At 36.8% G+C, this 21,116-nt stretch overlaps 1 protein-coding gene across 3 annotated transcripts in view; it reads right to left on the reverse strand.

Annotated features, from left to right (window-relative positions):
- st6galnac3 (ST6 (alpha-N-acetyl-neuraminyl-2,3-beta-galactosyl-1,3)-N-acetylgalactosaminide alpha-2,6-sialyltransferase 3) overlaps positions 1-21,116 on the reverse strand; it is a 160,387-nt gene that overhangs the window by 40,254 nt on the left and 99,017 nt on the right. Inside the window, exons 3-4 of one of the 3 annotated variants that reach the window (XR_012385013.1) lie at positions 11,474-12,070; positions 4,359-6,856 (exon numbers count right to left, since the gene is read on the reverse strand). Coding sequence is in view for 1 of the 3 variants with exons in the window: in NM_212625.2 (NP_997790.1) it covers positions 11,661-12,070 (410 nt within the window). In the remaining 2 variants the exon portion in view is untranslated. 3 annotated transcript variants of the gene reach the window in all.

Here is a 21,116-nt window from a genome sequence, read left to right on the forward strand (position 1 = left end):
AATAATTCATTCAACTAAAATACCTATATATGGAACACTATATTGATTTTTTTTTTTAAATGTTGCTAAGGGTGGTTGATAAGGTTATGCCCCAGTTATACACCAAAGTGATCATAGCTGTGTTTCATTGTGAATAAAACATAGCTGCTGACTATTAACTTCAGAGAATAGAACAAACAGTGGCAGAAATAATATACACGAAAATAAAACTGAAAACTCAAACTAAAGTCTTGTTTAGTTTCCTATGTTCTGCTTTCTGATTAGTTCATAATTAATACCCCTGTCACCATTCAGAAAGTTTATCAAAACTATTTGCATTTAAGCCATCAGTTTTTACTGAGTTCTTTGTTTGTTCTGGTTTGTGTTAGCATGCAGTTTTTGTTACAGTTACTCCTGAGTAACCTCAAAATTGAAAGACTTTTCCTATGTTGGATACATTTGTGTTTGGCTTCGCCATTCTATGACAGATAATATAATTTTTCAAACATTTATTAGCACATTTTGAAATTAATACTAAGAAAAAAGGGAAAGCATGGTAGTTCATGTTGTCAACAAATGTAAACTTTCAGCAAATTGCACCCAATAAGAAGAATTTAATTCAAGTAAATAGTACTTGTGCATGTTTGTTTTTTAATGAGCTGTTTAGAATGTGCCTTAAATGAGTACACTAATTAACATTCTGAAAGTGTTACTGGTTAATCCATATACAGTACAAAGAGACAGAAAAAGTCCTTAATCATAATTATAGAAAAATAAATAATGAATTACTCGTATTAGTGAGAGGGCTGCAGCCCCTTTATTATGATGCTAATCAACTTTGTATGAAACGCAGTAATTGTAATCCCCGATTCCCTGAAACCCTGACTTCAAAAGCACAAAGATAAATCTGCTTTCCCAAAGGATATATTGGTCTCCATGGCTTCAAGGCCTCTGAAAGAAGCTCATTCTCACGCCCTTTGTAATATCATTCCGCCTGGTGCAGGCATGGTACAGCAGCAGTTTCTTGACTATTACTCCAGAATGAGAGCATAGTTCCTAGCAAATAGTAATCTTTCATAACCCGCCGGTCTTTTTACTAGGGTTGGGTATAATTTAGGTTATTTCAATACTGGTGCTAAATCAATACTTTTAAAATGGTGCATATTTTAAAATGGTCATATTTTATATATTTGAATTGATATATAATTAACATTTTTCTTTTGATCATTTGTTTTTAAAAATGAAGTTAAAATTTGATTTATGCAATTAAAATTATAGTATCTAGCTACTAACCTGTGGAATGGCTGTCATCAAAATCAGGGAACACCTTTTTTCTATGGTTGGGTCTACGTTGACATGGACATTAGTAATCTAATTATTTGCCCTATTCTGAATAAGACAATAATATGATTAAGGTGTTTAAATGAGTTGCTTTTTGAATGCTCCTTTTATGATGCCATTTTATATGTTAAGCACATTGATTAACGTCGCATCACCACGCTATCCACGTTTCATGTAATTTCGGATGTTTCATTTTTATTTTTCGACGTTAAATGCAGTTCGGCAGTTTCACTTTCATTCAGTGACATATTGTTCATGCCCTGTGACAAACTGAGGTATTGGATTTGAATATTAAGTAAAGACTGGTGGAGGAGTTGTTTTAATGGAATTTGATACCGCACGCTGAATGGACAGAAAAAAAACTCTGAATTCCAAGTCAGAGGTGTCTGGGGTCCTTTAAGGTAGTGTTTCCCAACTTTTTTTGCCTAAGACCCCCTTTTCCCCTGGAAAATATTGTAAGGCCCCCCTCCACATTTAATGATATTACCGCTCATATAAGTTTGCAGTAACAACGCACTTGTGCAAAAATAACAGACTTTTTTAAAAATAAAAGATTGTGCAGACTCAGATAATGAATAAAATGGAAATAATTATTTAATGTGCAGCCTGGTACCAATTGATCCACGGACCGGTAGTGTTCCACAGCCTGGTGATTGAGGACCACTGAGCTAGGGGATGAAATGAACTATGGCAACATGATATTAAGAATTTTTTTAAATGATGCGACCCCCCACAGAGCTCGCTGAGGCCCCCTTGTGGGCTGGGACCCTCCTGTGGTGAACCGCTGCTTTAAGGTAATTGTATTGTATCAAAAATCGTATCTTATTGAGTATTGTCTTAATCATATTATAATCAAAGAATTGGTGTCCATGTGAACATACTCAAAGAAAATGCCAATTGATGTCAAGCTGTAAAAGTCAGTGCATTCCTCTGCCTTTAAGTTGATATCATGTGCCCTCAAATGTTTCCTTAAGTTTGACATGTTTTCCCCTTACACTCAACTTTTGCAAAACATGGTTGGTTTCACATTGGTGTGTCAGAATCCTTGCTGGTACAATATAGCCATACTTTACAACGTTTAATTTAAGCAAATACGCAATAAGAACAAATGTCTAACACCGCCGATGGTCCCTCAAAGTTGTTTAGAAGTAAATATTTAGAGATTACGTGACACACTGCGTACCTCTGTGTTCATTTGATGTACTCCTTGAAGCTTCTTACTCTATGTCTTTGTCGTAGCACCGAAATTCCTATGCTGATTCAGTCCAGTACATAACAGTTAAATACAGGTAGGTAGGGTTTCGGTACCTAATCCTATTTATTACACAATGTAAGCACAGAAGACTCAAGAATTTTTTAATGAAATACTAATGGTCCGATTCTGATTCAAGGAATTTTGCTAAGCTAATCTAAAAGTCAACACGCCAGAACAAGAAATTACCTGAATGGATTTAAATATGGCTTTTGACAACCTTTTAACTCTAGGAGACTTAAAAAAATTAAGTTTTTCTTTAACAGTTTCTTTTTCAATACTGATTGGTACCAAAGCCTGTACTTTTTACAACCCTATTCTAGATGAAGTGATGTCCAGATCAGCTGACTCTGCAGCAATACCAGAGACCAGTCCCCCTGAACAAAAAAAAAACTATCCGGCAGTATGAAAACTTCTGCCAAAAATGGGTTGTGCAATCTATAAATCTTTTAACAAACGCTCTGTTTAAAAAGGAACATTTCTCTGGCAAAATCATGTAAAAGACACCACACTAACACCTTTTCAGTTCGTTGTGATAACCTATGCACAAAAGTAAATCGTGAAGACACAGTGGCAGCAAGATTTTATAAACAGTTGGCAACCCTGTGCCCTCGTCCATGACTGCCACTAGTAGACTTGTTCTAGCTGGCGTGAACATTTCCACTTGCAATTGAAACAGTGCTTAAAATGGCTGACTCCATGATTAGTTCCTAGACTACTGAACCAGAGATCTGACTGAGATTGTATCTTGTGAGTATGGCTGACTCTAGTGTTGCTGTCAGGACTCTTCTAGCAACAGCTATGTGATTCAGTGGGCTGGTGCTACCCTGCAAACATTAGCTGAACCTTGACTCTACTCCAAGATCCCAGGTGCTAATGAAATTTGTGCTTAAAATTTCTCATTAGAAAGACAAGAAAGGGTGTTCTCGTCTCCATAGAACTACAAAGGGAATTACCCTGGTGTTTGTAACTGTTATGATCACCAGCAGTGTTGCTCTTGCAGGCTACTGGAGAACACTCACATTCAACTGCACTACAAATCCCATCAGCCACTTTACTCACACACCTGACTCAGATTCCCCTTGATTGCAAACACACAGCTGAAGCTGTTCAGGACTAATCAGATGGACTATTAACACAGCGCAAACACACACGTCGTGGCTGAGTCTTGTTTCTGTTTAGAGCATCACATAAGCGTTATATCCTTGTCTTGCCTTCCTGTGTTTTTGACCGTTGACTAGTTGTACCATTTATTTTCATTCTTTACTTTACTTACCATTCACCTGTTTTGACTACGATTCTGGATTTCCTGTATGCTCCTGTTTGCCTCTGTTTTGACCGTTGCCTGCCTGACTATTCTTGGTAACAAACTGCATGTGGATTCTCACCTCAATTGTCCCAGACCCTTACATGACAGCAGTTCTGGTGTGCTTTATATCTGCCTAGTCAAGGCATCACAGATCGTCAAGTCACACTACATTCATTGTGACACCCTGCCAAGCAATTTGGTTGATTGTTCTTAACACCATCGTCTCGGTTTATCGGAAGTGATATGTGATTTTCAAATGAAATATAACATGAACCTATAAGCACTATTTATCAGACACTATTTTCAGAGCTGCTGCAATATGTACAACAGTCAACATATTAAAATGTTGCCAAATTTACATCAAATTCATAAACTGGACATTTAAATTTCTACGTGTGTTGAAATGTTCAATGAGTAATGCAATATCATTTCACCGACACATTTTTCTAAAGATCCTACTTTTTTTTCTTCATCTTTGCCTTATTAAACAATTTTGTCAAAAGTACTTTTTGTAATGTATATTTAAATTGACAGTCAGGCTCTTTATACACTATTTAATTTCAGGAGAGACAACTTGAGCAGTCATTTTTCTGAAATCCTTAAGCTTTCATTTATCATGTGCTGCATTAGAGCTGTCATCGCACATATTTTAAATGACATTGCTGCTCACAATCAGATGGGCTGATGTCTGACACTCAGAATAATTTAGTGTGTTTCACTCACATTCCCTGCTAGTTCTTATTCCTGGACTGATTGATGAATCACACCAGACTAATGAGACAGAAATTGATGTTCTCGTGTATTTTATTCAGCTTTTGACAGGTAAACAAAACCAGGTTTATGTGATGTGAAAATTGTAATGTGAAATTTTAAAGACTGAGGGCCATAGATGAAGGCCATATCTTGCCAGGCTGCCAGGATGTTGTTGTTAAATTGGTTTGAGAATTTCTGGGGGATTGCTATTCTCTTTAACCCTTTCACGCATACGATTGCACCAGTGTGATCAGCCATGGCTGGTCCCAGAAGCGTACGATCACACCGGTGTGATTAGACTGTTCAAACACACAAATTGTGTGCAGTACTGGCCATAAATCACAATTTATCCATGCTTTTAAGAATGTTTTATTTATTTTATGTTTCAGACATTCAAACACACATAACTAAATGCAAAACATACCATTTAAGGTTTGTAAAGTACATGTAAATATGTGTTTAGTTCACGTAAGATTCACACCGTTTATGTTATAGAATATTTTCCTCTCCCAGATTAACAGCTGCTTACCTTTATGTGTTTCAAAAGAAAACTATGAATAAACATGAAGTAAATCCAGCAGCTTGGATCTCTCCTAAGGTTGTTTCTAGAAAGGATACAGCTGCGATCGTAAGTTAATGAGATATATTGATATTTCTTATTAAACTTATTAAAACACATTAATTGTATTTTATTAGTTTATTAGTGTATACCCCCACCTCAACTCTAAACCCAATCCTCACCGTAATGTAAAAATATTATTTGTTGCGCAGCATCACAAAACGATGCTATATTGACATGAGTATCCTCAGCTGTATCCCACTTTCCAGCGATTGTTGTGGATAAAAATCAAGAGCGGGGGGCAAGGGGTTGTGTTTGTCTCCATGCCACCTCTAGCAAGATGCCGCCCTGGGCAATCGCCCACATTGCCCATGCCTAAATTTGCCACTGCATTTGACATCACTGTCACTTCACAGATGATGGCTATTTCTTAGCGTTGAGCTACCTTATGTAAAATGGTAATGTCAGTAGTAGGAAACGTGTGCAATAAAAATAATCAAATGATTCTAAAAGTTCTAAATTGAACGATAGATGCCAATAAACAGCATTTATTTTTATGATTTACTAACTTTTTTTCTGATAAAAACAGCATCCAGAAGTATTTAAGTATTTTTGACTGCTGGAATCTTCTGTTTTAGGCTGTATTAGTGATATTATTAGTGGTATATCTCAACAACATGGGTTAATCGAAGATATTGCCTAGAAGCGTAGCCAATGCTCAAATGTAGTGCAAAACAAAGGTTCTGCTGCCAACTGTTTTCCGACATGCCGATCTGCTCTATTAAGGTTGATTTATTACTCACATTACACACACACATCTGCTCGTGGCCATGCTTTCACTCACACTATTAGTTGCTCTTCTCCATGAAGTAAATGGCCATGTCTCTCCTATCAGATATACAAACTGGAACACACAGATAGAGACATAAATATCTGCTTGCTTTTCTACTAAAGGATTTGATCCAGGATAAAGGCTAATCCTCTCCAGCCATCCTTAGGAATATCTCTTATCTAGACGATAGCACAACAACATTAGGGCTATCATGTGGGGATTATTCTTGAAAGGCAGAACGATCGCTGAATTTGGGTTGGGCTGATCGATCGTGATCTGTCTCCAGGAAGCTAATTTTTAAAAAAAGATTTGAGTTACAAGTGAACCTGCTGACTTTCAGAGCGCTCAACTTAAGATGAAACATTCATGAGAGTGTTATGTTATGGTCTGATGACTGTAATGAGTAATATCAACAGCTGATTAATTCCTGCGCTAGGAGCACACAGTATGCCAGACTCATTAGCACACAGCGAGTGCTCTTCAGAACTCAAATAACCTTGAGAAAGCATTGATTTCTTCGGACGACATCTCACCTTTGGTGCCGCTGGGATGTGGACGACAACAACAGGAATATTTTACCTACTCGGCAGTCCTCAGGACGCTGAGTTATAGAAGCGGGATTTTACAGAAGGTTACAAATATTTTTATAGATATTCTCTTTATTTATTTATTTTTTATTTACAGTATGATATTTATTGCTAGAATTGAGTATTGCGTTTAAACCTAATACTGCGATTTGATATATATATATTTTTGGTGATTTTTGCTGTCTCATTAAAGGCTAAAAGGTATGTGATTGTTCCTTTAAAGCCGGGGTGCCCAAACTTGGTCCTGGAGGGCCGGTGTCCTGCATAGTTTAGCTCCAACTTCCTTCAACACACCTCCTTGAAGCTTCTAGTATAACTAGAAAGAGCTTGATAAGCTGGTTCAGGTGTGTTTAACTGGGGTTGGAACTAAAATATGCAGGACACTGGCCCTCCAGGACCAAGTTTGTGCTTTAAAGAGACTGCATTAAAATCAATGTTGGGAAGGTTACTTTGGAAATGTAATAGATTAAAGATTACAAATTACCCTAAGTGAAATGTAATAAGTAGTGTACCTTTTCAATTACTTAAAGGGCACATAGTTTACCCCTTTTTTATGATTTAATATTAATATTATGGTTCTTCTGAGTGTGCCAGTTTAGGTTCAGTTCAACTCACAGTTCAGATGTTTTTATTATAATGTGTTAAAAAGTGTCATTCTGGGGGCATTTACACAGTTTGCTGTTTAGGGGTGTGTTGCTTCACAGTTTCGGCTTTCCGCTCAACGTAACAAGTGGGCGGAGCCAAGAGCTCACCCAGCGCCGAGCAGCTTACCTGAAGCTCACTGCGTGCAGCCCAACAGAAACCCACGCAGCGCTGAGCAGCTGACCCGAAGCTCACTGCGTGCAGCCCGACAGAGACCCACGCAGCGCCGAGCAGCTGACCCGAAGCTCACTGCATGCAGCTCGACAGAAACCCACGCACCGCCGAGCAGCTGACCCGAAGCTCACTGCTTGCAGCCCGACAGAAACCCACGCAGCGCCGAGCAGCTGACCTGAAGCTCCACCGCATACAAACCGACAGAAACCCATGCCCAGAACTCCGAAATGCACGGTGCCACGCAAAAGGTACAAGCAATAATTCCGATTACAGCAATAATGTGGAGAATATTCATCTTGTGTTTAGCCCAATGAGCTTTTTATCAAAAATAGAGCAAGGGTGTTCCTTTAGCGTTATCGCTTTGACTCACACTCTGAAAATGGCAGACGTGCAACAAGAAACTGAGGATGTGATCGAGATGCGAGGCTGTCAATCAATATTGGTGGGTGGGGGGAACGCACTCATACGTAAAGTTGCGGTCGGTCTGAAAACCGATCCAATTGGTCCACCGTTTTTTTGTTGTTAAATTTAAAAAAAAGGACTGTGTATGTTAATATCACCCCAAAATGACGGTCAATACACTATACCTACACACATGTCTGTCCAAACAGCTTGAAAAGTAGATTTTTCACCATAGGTGCCCTTTAATAAAAGTAAAGTAACTGATTACATCTGATTACATTTTGATTATTTTTAAGTTTCTAATGGATATTTCAACTAAATCATTTACAAGCATTTATACCAAGCAGGTGTGACCTTAAAGTAGCTCTGTTTACAGTTAGAATTTCAAAATCTTTCATCACTAGAATTAAGATTATATTATTTTAATATTTCAAAGTACAGCCATCACAAAATAAGACCTTATAACAGAAAAAAAAACTGTTTACTGTTGTTACAAAATCAAATTTTAGTTAGCTGTGCAGGGTGATTTTTGTGGCATTTGCAATAAAAAAAAATACATCTAAACAGTTTTTGCAATTTTCATTTTTAAATCGAAGAAACTTAAATTCAAGTCAATCATATGTTGACCAATAAAACTGTCAATGACTACGATACATGGACATCAGAAACCAAATAATTTGCTTTGATCTAATTAAGAGAATAATAAGACTAAGGTGTTTACATGAGTTGCTTTTTTGAGTGTTACTTTCATGATCCCGTTTTACATGTTGTGGCACATAATTCGATTAACGTCATTGCGTCACAGCGCAATCCCCATTCCCTCCAGAGTTTCATGTAATTTCGGGTGTTTCATTTTTAGTTTGTCAAACATTCACTAACATTTCATGCACGTCTCCGTGGCAAACGAGATATTGGATGCAACTATGAACTGCTGGAAGAGTGATGTTTTAATGAAAGTTCATACCCTATGCTCAATGGAAGAAAAAACACCTTCGAATTTCACGATGCAGGTGTCTGTGATCTGCACTGACTGGGTGGGTGCAAAAAGTGTCAAGCAGCCACACGTGTGTGTGTACTATCCTGTCGCAAAATGCTGCAAAAAGTCCTACATGACGGTAATAGTTTGATCAGGTGTTTACATGTCTATAATGCACTTCAATAATGCGACTAAAATCGGCATACTCCACAAGTCTTAATTCGATTTCTCTTTAGTTCAATTATGACCTTAATCTGATTAAATTAATCAAAAATCGCTGTTTACATGGTTAACTCTTAATCAGAGTATTGTCTTAATCAAATTAAAATCAAATAATTGGTGTCCAAGTAAACGTAGTCAGTGAAACATACGAAGCATGATTGTTGTAGTTCAATTGTTTACTGCAAATAATATGCTGCAGAAACAAATTATAGTATATAACAGCAAAAACAAGAAAAAATATCAATAACACCAGGTACTACACATTTAAAATACTATAGTAAAAAATAGTAAAAGGAAATATTTAGGAGTGAGCATTATATTGCATATATATTTACACCTCTTCATTAATGAATTACACTACATAAAGTAGAATCATTAGTATATATTGTGTATATAGTACATTAGTAAAATAGCTTTGCTACTGAAAAACTATTTGATTTATAAAGTAGCGACGCTACCGCCCAACACTGTTAATATGATAAAATCGCTTGGGCCAGGAGTCTGTTGGTGCCCTGAATTTTAAAAAATCGATAACTTTGTGAGTCATAATATTTCATTCAAAATGATAGGGTCTGTTTTTATATCTGTACACTCACGATAACAACAAAAATCATTTGCTTTTTGAAAATAAACAGAGGCTAGGTTACATACCTGCTTTCTGAGAGTCGATATTGAAGCCTTGAGCCTTTATTTTAAAATTTCCAACAAATTGCTACTGGTTGTAGTAGCGTAATGCTAATAGGATTAACGTAATTGGTAGACGTGGTACGCTACAAATTCAAACCGGAAAATCAATCAGAAACATCGGAATAGCGCCGCTTTAATAAGTGGCCTTAGCAGAAGGCATTGTGCATATCAAAAACAGGCAAAGCAACAGATATATATTATTCAACATACCCCAGATTTTTAACGAACTTTTATAGATGTAATCCCATTTGTAATCTTTAACATTTTCATTAATGTAATTTAAGGCGAGGCAGTGGCGCAGTAGGTAGTGCGGTCGCCTCACAGCAAGAAGGTCGCTGGGTCGCTGGTTCAAACCTCGGCTCAGTTGGCGTTTCTGTGTGGAGTTTGCATGTTCTCCCTGCCTTCGCGTGGGTTTCCTCCGGGTGCTCCGGTTTCCCCCACAGTCCAAAGACATGCGGTACAGGTGAATTGGGTTAGCTAAATTGTACATAGTGTATGAGTGTGTGTGTGTGGATGTTTCCCAGAGATGGGTTGCGGCTGGAAGGGCTTCCGCTGTGTAAAAACTTGCTGGATAAGTTGGCGGTTCATTCCGCTGTGGCGACCCCGCATTAATAAAAAGGGACTAAGCCAACAAGAAAATGAATGAATTAATGAATGAATGAATGAATGAATGAATAACTGTAATTTATTTACACATTTTTTCTCAGTTACTGTAACGAATTACTGTTATATTTACTTTGTAATTACATTATGTAACGCTGTTACACATACAGTAACTAGTTACTCCCCAACACTAATTATGAGCCATTTTAACTAAAGCAATGCATTACTTCAAGGGCCATGAACTCCCTATCTTTCGGTTTAAGTCTACCTCAGAATTTTTTTAAAAAGTGCATCATAATGGGCATGGAGGAGCCTTGCAACCAGAGGGAGGAGTGGGCATGGCCAGCAGATCAGGGGAAAAAGAGGGGAGCGAACAACTGTTGTCAGTTGGCTCACAAAATGAGACAAAAAGAAGATGCATGATTTTGTAGTTTACAAGGAGAAATAAACAGTAATTTAATGTTCTGCTACATATGGTATTCGTAATTTCATATACACATAACCACAATTTATATCATTATAAAGATAATCACATTTATATAAACACTTAAAATGAGGACTTCTCTCCTCCTCAATCCCCGGGTCTGAATGCAAACACAGTGGATAGCAGTGCAACAGGTCTCTTGGCCTGTCTATTTCAACCATTAGCCATGCTGGTAATCTGGAGGATTTTAAACATGTGCAAACACAGCGGCACAGATATAGGCGATGTGTCTGAATGGTAACAAATTCAACTAATAAAAGATAAAGTCAACCATTCACCAATTCTTATACAGCTCTCCTGACAGCTTTGCTGTATCGGCCCCGACAGCATCGCAGAGAAAAACATGCAACAAACCCTGTGTATCATGGAAAAATGATTTGAATCACCAACACCTCCAGATATTTAGCACGCCAAATATCTCACAGGCATCGGCGACTCATCGGGGATTCTCTCAGATCGCGTCTTTAATAATTCATACTGTGTGATTTTCACTCACGTGCACGAGCACCAATTTGCCTGTGATTTCAAGCATTTGTCTGCAATTTCTCAAAACATGTCGTCGAGTCACAATCGGGGCTAAATGATAAAAATCTGCAATGATAATATATGGTAACTCCTTGCTTGGATAACATGGATATGTCTCTTTTGTTGAAAAATAAGTTTTTGGTGACTGATATATATGTAAATCTAACAACATACATTTTCATGATTTTTAGAATGACTTAATGGGAGAGGGAGAAATATAATTTAATCTCATTTTGCAGTAGTAATGAACTGACATTTAGAGAAAAACGACTGATTTTGAACACCCATGGTATAGAGCATTACAAACATGTGACAGACTACTGAAGTTCTCACCTGTCTTTGCCGGTCTCCTTCTTGAAAACAGTGTCGCAGTAATTCATGCGCTCTTCTGTGGTGACGTAAATGCGAGCCTGTGGGTAGTTTTCAACCGCTTGTCGCAGCATGTTGTAAACAATGCCTTTCCCATCCTGCCTCATGTTGCGCAGTGGTCCCCAGACCACATAGACGGTCTCATTCCCCTGTCCGAAGAAGTGCTGGGGTTTTTGAATTAGCAGAGGAACACTTGTGTGAGACACAACCCTCAGGTCTGTCCTGTGTCCCACATCCCTCTCAAAGCCCCGGGTGGGTGCATTGTTCATTCTCCATATGCAAGAGGACTGGTCAATGTCAGCCCCTGCCTCACGTCCCAATATCTGGCCAGAGCTGGACACTACACTGCAGACCTCACAATGCAGCTTCAGCGGCTAAAGGAGAGAAGAGAAATTTGACTAATTAACATTATGGGTCATAGGAATATGCTGATATTCAGTAATTTGATATATCGCCATAATAAACATCCACAATATTGATTATTGATATGGGCATGATATTGGTAAAAGCTGACATTGCAGTAATTGTTTTTTTGTATAATATACACACACCACCTTAAACATACTAAAAGTATTGTCGCCAAGTTGTAGGACTTCAGTTGATTATTTGGTATCAGAAGTGGCTGATAGGAAAGGCGAAGGCCTCTAGATTATGCTTATTTTACCAAAACAAAATATGATCATGACTTGAACTTTGATTATTTAATTAGGACAGTAAGGTCTGACTCTGTCTTGTCAATTATCAGAAATATTGTACAGTATAGAATATAAAGTCATGGTGCAGTGGAAAAATAATTCATATTGTCTATGACTCCCATGAGCTTGGAGGACTGCATCCATACATTTCTGTGAGTCAATGAATCAAATAACATTATTAAAGTCATCTGGAATAGCAAAGAAAGTGTTCTTGCACGGCCTCCAGAGTTCATCAAGATAATGCCTCCTCCATCTTACCCCAGACATGCTTAATAATGTTCATCTCTGGTGACTGGGCTGGCCAATCCTGGAGCACCTTGACCTTCTTTGCTTTCAGGAACTTTGATGTGGAGGCTGAAGTATTAGAAGGAGTGCTACCCTGCTAAAGAATTTGCCCTCTCCTGTGGTTTGTAATCTAATGGGCAGCACAAATGTCTTGATACCTCAGGCTTGATGTTGCCATCCACTCTGCAGATCTTTCACACACACTCATACTGAGTGCAAGCTCAAATCCTAATTTTTCCTTCACCAAACTTGACTGAATTCTGTAAGAATCTTGGGTCCATGCGAGTTCCAATAGGTCTCCTGCTGTTTGTGATGATTGGGATGCTGCTCAATAAATGATTCATCTGAAAAATCTACCTTCTGCCACTTTTCCGAATGATCAACAAGAAGTCAAGTTAGTATATGTTGATCTTACAACTAGGATTGACGACAAGACTTTTGTCAGGTAGTGTGTATATATATTGCACTGTTAACCCTTACTGTAGATTATGCAGGAAATAACTGTAAAATTGCCAGTGTTTTGCTGTAATAAAAGGAAACAGTATTTTACTGTAAAAGGAGCAGAATTTGTATGAAATTTTGTAGTGCAAAGAATAAATTACAGTAATTTACTTTATGTACCCATTACAGATAGTTACTGTGATAATAAATGGTAAATTACTGCTCAACCATTACTGCCCCATCTACTCTGATGCTTTATGTTGCTATATATATATATATAAAAAAAAAAAAAAAAATATATATATATATATATATATATATATATATATATATATATATATATATATATATATATATATATTAGGGATGTCACGATTTTGGTTTTTAATCGAAATCGATCGAAATTTATGCTCAATTTCGATTATCGAATCAAAAAATAGAATCGTCGATGCTGCCACGCCCCCATGTCACGTCAGCTTGGCTTACCAAGCGGGAAAAAAAACAGGCTTGTTAAAGTGCTTGTTAAACTGCAGAAGCAGGAGACCCGTCGACAGAACTTAAACCCTCTCCTCTCTCAATGAAGTCGCCGGTGTGTAAGCATTTTGGATTTCCAGTGAGTTATGTTGACAACGTTCGTGTTGTCAACAAAAAAAAACACAGTTTTGCAAGCTCTGCAATGTACGTATTACGTACGGTTCGTCCGATAGACAACACCGGCATCGCGATCCTCCACCCGCCCCCGTTGCAAATTCACTCGCGAAAAGTACACACTCAGGCCCTGTTTACACTGTCTTTGTTTTTAAATGGCATTTTAGAACGACAACGATTTGACATACACAGTGGCATGTAGCATTTCTGAGCATCCCTTCTTCCTCACTACCTCTAAAAATGCACATCACGTGACCACACAGACACAGACGCACACACAGCCTTGCGCTCCAGACAGCAGGTCTAGGCAGTCAGAGGACTGCTTCAATCTTTCACTCACTTGTACTTAGTCATTTTAGCGAACACCTCAGATACTGTTGGCTGGTTCCTGTTGGTTGTGCGTCTTTTTTACCGACGCCATTATAACGACACAGATCACTGCCTATTCACGAGTCCCGCAGAAAAAGTGATTGACAGGTGGTAATTACGTGTGTATCTTGCCTTTATTCATTTACTGTATGATTTGTTTATGGGTAAAAAAAAGACCATGCAGGTCAGTAGTTTAAACGGTAGGCTACAAAAATGAATTGGTCATTAATTAGTTAATTATACATAATTGAAAAAATCGAATCGAATCGTGCCTTCAGAATCGAAAATGTAATTGAATCGAGAATTTGGAGGATCATGACACCCTTTATATATATATATAATTCACACACACACACACACACACACACACACACACACACACACACACACACACACACACACACACACACACACACACACACTATTGATCTTTGTTTAAGCTTCTCATCTTTATAACTTTAGATGAGATGAGATCTTTGTTTAAATTCGTTTGAAATCTCAAACAGGCACAAGTCTTCAAAAGCACGTCCAAATGAAAACTTTTCACTATATTAAAGTTAAACTTTGCTTAGACTCCATAAATCACATGCTCTGAACTGTGGTGGCTGGTTATTATAAATCCAACTTGACATTGCAGATTTTGCGATGTGACTATCGCAGATTCCCACATTGTGATAAGGATGCTAAAACTATATATTGTCCAGCTCTAATTGTTAGATTGTCTTTTAATAATATTCAGATTGTTGTATTGGCAGTGGTTGTTCATCACAGTCCCAAATGATTGAAGACTTAATAAGCAATTTGTTTCCGAACATACAACATTTTCATGTATATTTGTAAATATCAGTTCATTTAAGTAAAGTCAACGTAATGGCAAATACAATAGCATTTATTAATCTTAGGTGCTGATAATTTCTTAGTTAATCACAAAATATTCTTTGAAATTTAAGAGTCATAATCGATATATTAAAAGAGCTAATAACTAAATAATTCAGTTGTTTTTTAAACTAACTTTAACATATAATTATAATAAGGTTCACAGTTGATTTTAACGCATTAACTAACATTAAATAATAAGACTTTAATGAAGTGTTACCTACTGTATTTTGCGATCCTTTTGCAATTAATTATATTTATTATAGTATTTCTTTCTGTTGCTATTACTTTCAAAGTAATCATTTTTGCAGCTTAGGTCAGTATCGTGATGATAGAGTATACCATGGCAGAAGCCATGGTTTATCTAAATCCTGCAAGCTAACATAGATCATTTTAACTCAACAATGATACGGAAATTGATTGGTTTGGAGTAGGTGCAATCAATTATGTGTATACATTTTTTTTTTAAACAAAACTCTACATACTACAAGAAACCTGCAAATAAATTTACGAAATGTAATACTAAATATGTCATAAAATGTTTGGTTAACACTACTTATAATATATCTAATAATATAATCAATATATCGTTAAAAAAGCAGAGTAAACCATGCACCATCACCCAGACTGCGATTCTGTAACCTTATGAACTACAAATCCCATTATGTAACCTCACACACACCTGTTTCTGGTTTACCGATGATCTACAATCTATATAAATGCCATTCTCAAGCATTCTCATTGCTGAGTCTTGTTACTGTTTATGTGCATTTCAAAGTGTTTACCTGTGTCAGCCTGTCTGTGTTTTGATCCCTAGACTGTTTACCCTGTTTTAACTGTTTTCTGCCTGCCCTGACCATTGCCTGCTATCTGGAATACTCTTTGCTTCGGTTTACCCTTGCCTGTATAACTTTCCCATTGTATAATAAAAGCTACGTTTGGATCTCTTTTGTCAGCACATCCTGTCATAACACGTCAAGTCGATGGTTAGAGGTTTTCAGGTTCAAAATATCTTTAGAAAGAAACTAATAAAGGTTTGGAACCACTTGAGAGAAAGTAAATAGTGAGTGAACTTAAACAGTGAGCTCTTCAAACCAGCAGTGTAATAACGAAAAATCGAAACCATGGCATTAAATCTATTACAATGGCTTTCTATTTATCTATTTAAGAGATGCTGAGTGCTGTGAGATTGGCCTTACAAATTACAACCATGTTTGCTTTGCATGGCTGATCTGCCATCTGAGTCGGAGCGCAATATCCTATTGTCTATGACAGGATAATGGTGGTAGGGAACGATCAATAGCTTATGACACACCAGCAGATCAGTAACAATTTACAAGTAACTTCAGTTTTGCCTCTCTAAATGTTATGTTTTTCACATTATTCTATTAGAACAAAAACACAGAAAAAAACAACCACTGAATTACTGCGACTCTGACACAGTGGAAAAACAGCAGGAAGCTTTCAGACACACTTAGCGCTTGGCAAATGATAGATATTTGGTTTCCAGATATGGAAATGAGATTATGTCCATCAACAGACCAAAAAACGTATATGGAAAGTAAATAAGATGCATATACTGCTTTGGCATACTGGGATATATGAAACTGCATCTGATTGAAATCCATTTGGCATTAAATTCATTTGGCTTCTGAATATTTGATTTGTTTTGTTTCATTAGCAATACAAGAATGTAAACAAATAGCGACTATGCAAACCCATATGAAAATAAGGTATACATATAGCCCTTTGCCACCGTGAAAGCAGCAGACAACATTTTGGTTGAGAAGATAATGTAACTTTCTGAATATTATTCAAAAAGAAGTGGTATAGAGTCAAGTGTCTAACACTTCCTAACAGTTTTGTTTTGTAAGCAATACAAGAATATAAAGAAATAGCAACTATACAAACCTAGAACCTATATGAAAATAAGGCACAGCTATAGAATCTACTGTATTGACCAAATAAGTGGAATAAAAATCGATCAATACATTTAATTTATTCATTGACTAACTAATTAATTTAAATTAAATTAAATAATGTTTCACAAAGATGTAGTGTTGTCACGATACTGGAATTTGTTACCTTTCGGTACTGAAATTTGAAAAACATCAATTTCACGCTAACATTTGAGCACACTTTTAAACAGCACTGACATTGTGATTGTGTTCATGTGCTCAACACAAATGACTATGACTGGCTGTGAAGGTCGTTAGTTCACCGAACTCACCTGACATACGAGCAATCCACTGATGAATTGACTGATCTTCACTGCTTTTAAAGTGTCCCTGTATCTATGTTTACACTCAGTAAACAGCAGTAAGGGTAAGTAAATAGTATTTAAGAACGCACTTAACACTCAAATGTTAGCGGGAAAAGGACAATTTTAAATTTCAGCACTTACTGGTACTGAATTCCAGTATCTTGACAACACTAGAAAAAAGGTAAAACATAAGCCCCTTTCTCACAGTGAAACCAGAAAATTTCCAGAATGACTTTACCGGTAAATTCAAAAGAGCACTGTTCACACAGGCAAGGACATTCTGGAAGAGACCATTTACACAATGATGTCAAAATTTACCGGGTTTTTTGAAATCAAACCAGAAATAGCTTCTAAACGGCTGCGCTTGTATTTGTAAACGTAGAAATGGTCAGACTTTTGTTGATGGTTTTTTTTATTTAAAGTTTAAATTTATTTTTTATTTATTTATTAATTTATTTTTTTATTTTTTTTATTGTAACTTTTATTTAAAGCTTTAGCATTCATGCAGCTGCTATCTCTCAGAGACATTCAAAGGCAGCAGCTTGAACCACAGCTAAATGTTTACACATTTGACTACATTTCAAATTCCGTGGATGGATAAGTATTGAAAACAATTTTGATGAAATCATATGGAGGAACACTTTTGCATGTAGAAATGTACATAAAATATGTGTGTCCTGGCGCTCACTGGAGCACTTCTTCACATGCACTCACATCATGCAGCTGAAGCAGAGCTTAAAGGTAAACAAACAGCGGTTTATCATAAGCATTTTATCAATCATTTTTTCCACAGTTGGCATTTAAAAGGAACATAGAGGGCTCTATTTTGATGGTCCATGTGCAGAGCGCAAAACGCAGGGCGCAAACGCTTTCAGGGTGTGTCAGAATGCATTTTTGCTAATTTAAGGACGGGAAAATCCGCTTTGCGCCGTGGCGCATGGTCTTAAAGGGTTGAGTTTATTTTCTTAATGAGTTATAGGTGTGTTTTGAGAATAAACCAATCAGAGTCTCACCTCCCATTCCCTTTAAGAGTCAGCTGCATCGCACCATAAGAGCATTCACTATTTACAGGACGCAAAGTAAGTCTAAGTGGAAAAACTGAGCATTTCACAAGCAAACAGTTAACAGTTTTTTTAAAAGAAAACTGTTAAACAGAGCATCTACTGCGTGAGAATGAGAGATAATCGATCTACTTTCACTTTCGCTCTCGGATAGGGAAACCTTTACGCACAGACATCAATTAGCCTATAAATAAATAATTGCGTTTGTTAAGCGCAAATATTCGTTTCAAAACTATTTCTAAATTCAGTTATAATTTCCAACAAACTAATAAATGAACAATAATAACGAAGTGTGTTCAAAAACCTGAGTTATATCCTAAAACACATGATGTGCCCCATATGGTCTAAAACCTGCAGGTGGGCAAATCTAAGCTTGTTTTTAATAAAACAAATATAAATATGGATATAATAATTAATACTGCTAATAATAATAACATTATATAAAAGCAAATTGTTATGAATGAACTGAAAAAGCCTCCCGAGATGAAGAAGACATAAAAGCAGTGATTTTTCATATTTATGTAGGCTAGAAAATAAAATTTTTTGTAATATTTTAAATCCTTTATATTTATATCCTATATCTATTCTTATTATCTCCTATATATATCCTTAGTATTTAAATTTTGTTCATATGTAAAGATATTTGCCTATTGCTCTCTTGTGCGTATTAAGCAGTGTGTAAGCGAGGCGCAACTCTGCGCTGGAGTTTAGACCGGGTTTGATTAGGTCTAATGAAAAATCTATAATAGTTTCTCAAAATAGCAACGCGCCAGCAGTGCCCCTCAGGACGCCTTCCTTTTTAGACCAGAACGCCTATGGGCGCACATAAGAGCGCTAATGCATTTGCTATTTAAACAGCGTAGCGCAATGCCTCAAAACGACTCTTGCACCAAGCTAAAACTAGCAAAAGACAATTGCGCCGCGTCTCGCGCCACATTGCGCCGGGTGTATGATAGGGCCCAAAAACGTCTGACTAACATCTAGCAGCTAAATGTGTCTGAAAAGATATTCAAAGGCTTTTATTTTCATAAACAGCGTGGACGTGAATGCGTCTGAATGTTATGATTGGCTGGAGTAAACATCTCACATCAGCATGTTCTAAGCAAGAACACGCTTTTTCTGGTAATCTTCCTTCTGCGTTCACACAGCGCAGCATTCTGGGAAATTACCGGTAATGTTACAATTTCTCTTTCCAGAAAATTGTCGGAATGAATTTACTGGTATTTTCAAAAAGAATTTCTGGAAAATCACAGGCCATTTTTCAGAAAGGTCTGTATGTGTAAAAGTGGCTTTAGCATGAGATGGTGTATGCATGATGTTGAGAGTTATATTAATATAATGATCAGAAAGCTAACTCCATATTTGACTCTTTAATAAGTAAAAAGGTTTAGCATTTTTCCACCGTGAGAGCAGCAGACAACATTTTTGTTGAGAGGGTAATGTGACTATCTGAATATTATTCAAAAAGAAGTGGTGTAGGCTCAAGTATCTAACAGTTCCTAACAGATATTTAAAGTCATGTGAGTAGAGCTGGATCCAAAAAGGCAAAAAAGAGGGACACTCTCAGAAAGAAATGCTAATTGCACAGGGATCCTTGAGAACATCTTAGTGGATTCAAGTGAATCCTGTTTTATCATTTCTAGTGTACAAATTGATGACTGGAGTTTCTTTGAGGAAAAATCCATCCCTCACACCCGATAAGAAAATAAATCATACTCATTCTCATTAAGACCCTTGGCCCAAACAGATGTAACGGAGAGGAACACTTAATAAGATAAAGATACAACTATATAACAGGCGAGAGAGACTTATCAAAAGGAATAATTAGTGTGTGAGAAGCCTGAAAAAGTAAACGGGAGTCCCAAGGCAATCCTTAAGCCCAGAAATCCACTCTGATACATTAGTAGAGGAACAAGGAGGTAAATTATATTGAGTTTGATCTTCTGAATATCTTCTTTATTTTCCTCTGCACCCACTTTGGACTGCGAAAGCAAGAATTTTCTAAGAACATGTGGGTATTATGAAAAATAGGAGAATATCTGTCACATTGTGACATCTTTAACCTTCATTCCACATGGAAAGGAGCTGGGTTACAATAGGATTTTTACATTTTATTTTATACTGCTCTAGTTGGGCACAGTAGAACTGCCCTACTATGGGAGTGGGTGTACAGGTGGAAGCTGTAGAGTAATTGGCTTGGCCAGATGTTTAGAACCAGAAAGTGAAAGACCTGATAAATTAAAATTAGACTAAAAAATATGCAAAAGAATCAGGATTAGCTCCAAAAGTAGAAACATAGAGGTCAGAATTAAAAAAACAAGGATTAATATCTTTTTGATCTGTATTATTGTCTCCAGGTAGGAACTTTAAAGTATACATAATACAAAATATTCACTATTGTGTAATAAGAGATAAAAAGGATTTGGTCTACTCCTCTGAAAATAGCATTTCTGCCAGGAACTTTGAATCAGAAATTTTGCCCTTGATGCCTAATTAACTAAGTTCAGGCCTGTCTGCCATGATTTTATCGAGTATGTTATAAACAAAACCAAAAAAAAAAAAAGAAGAATTGGCTCGCTCGAAGAAAAGAAAGTATATGAACTGTTCATCAGGATTTAACAACTGCCATCAATATCTATGAGTGAGAATGGGATACATTGTTAAAGTTTGTCTAAAAAAAAGCCTGAGATTCATATAATCCAGATCTATTTTAAATGTGGAACATTGCAGAATACATAACTGCATCCATTATTATTTCAAAGTCTAAAGTTGAAAACATTTT

The sequence above is a fragment of the Danio rerio genome, chromosome 2, assembly GCF_049306965.1.
Source record: "Danio rerio strain Tuebingen ecotype United States chromosome 2, GRCz12tu, whole genome shotgun sequence".
Lineage (NCBI taxonomy): Eukaryota > Metazoa > Chordata > Actinopteri > Cypriniformes > Danionidae > Danio > Danio rerio.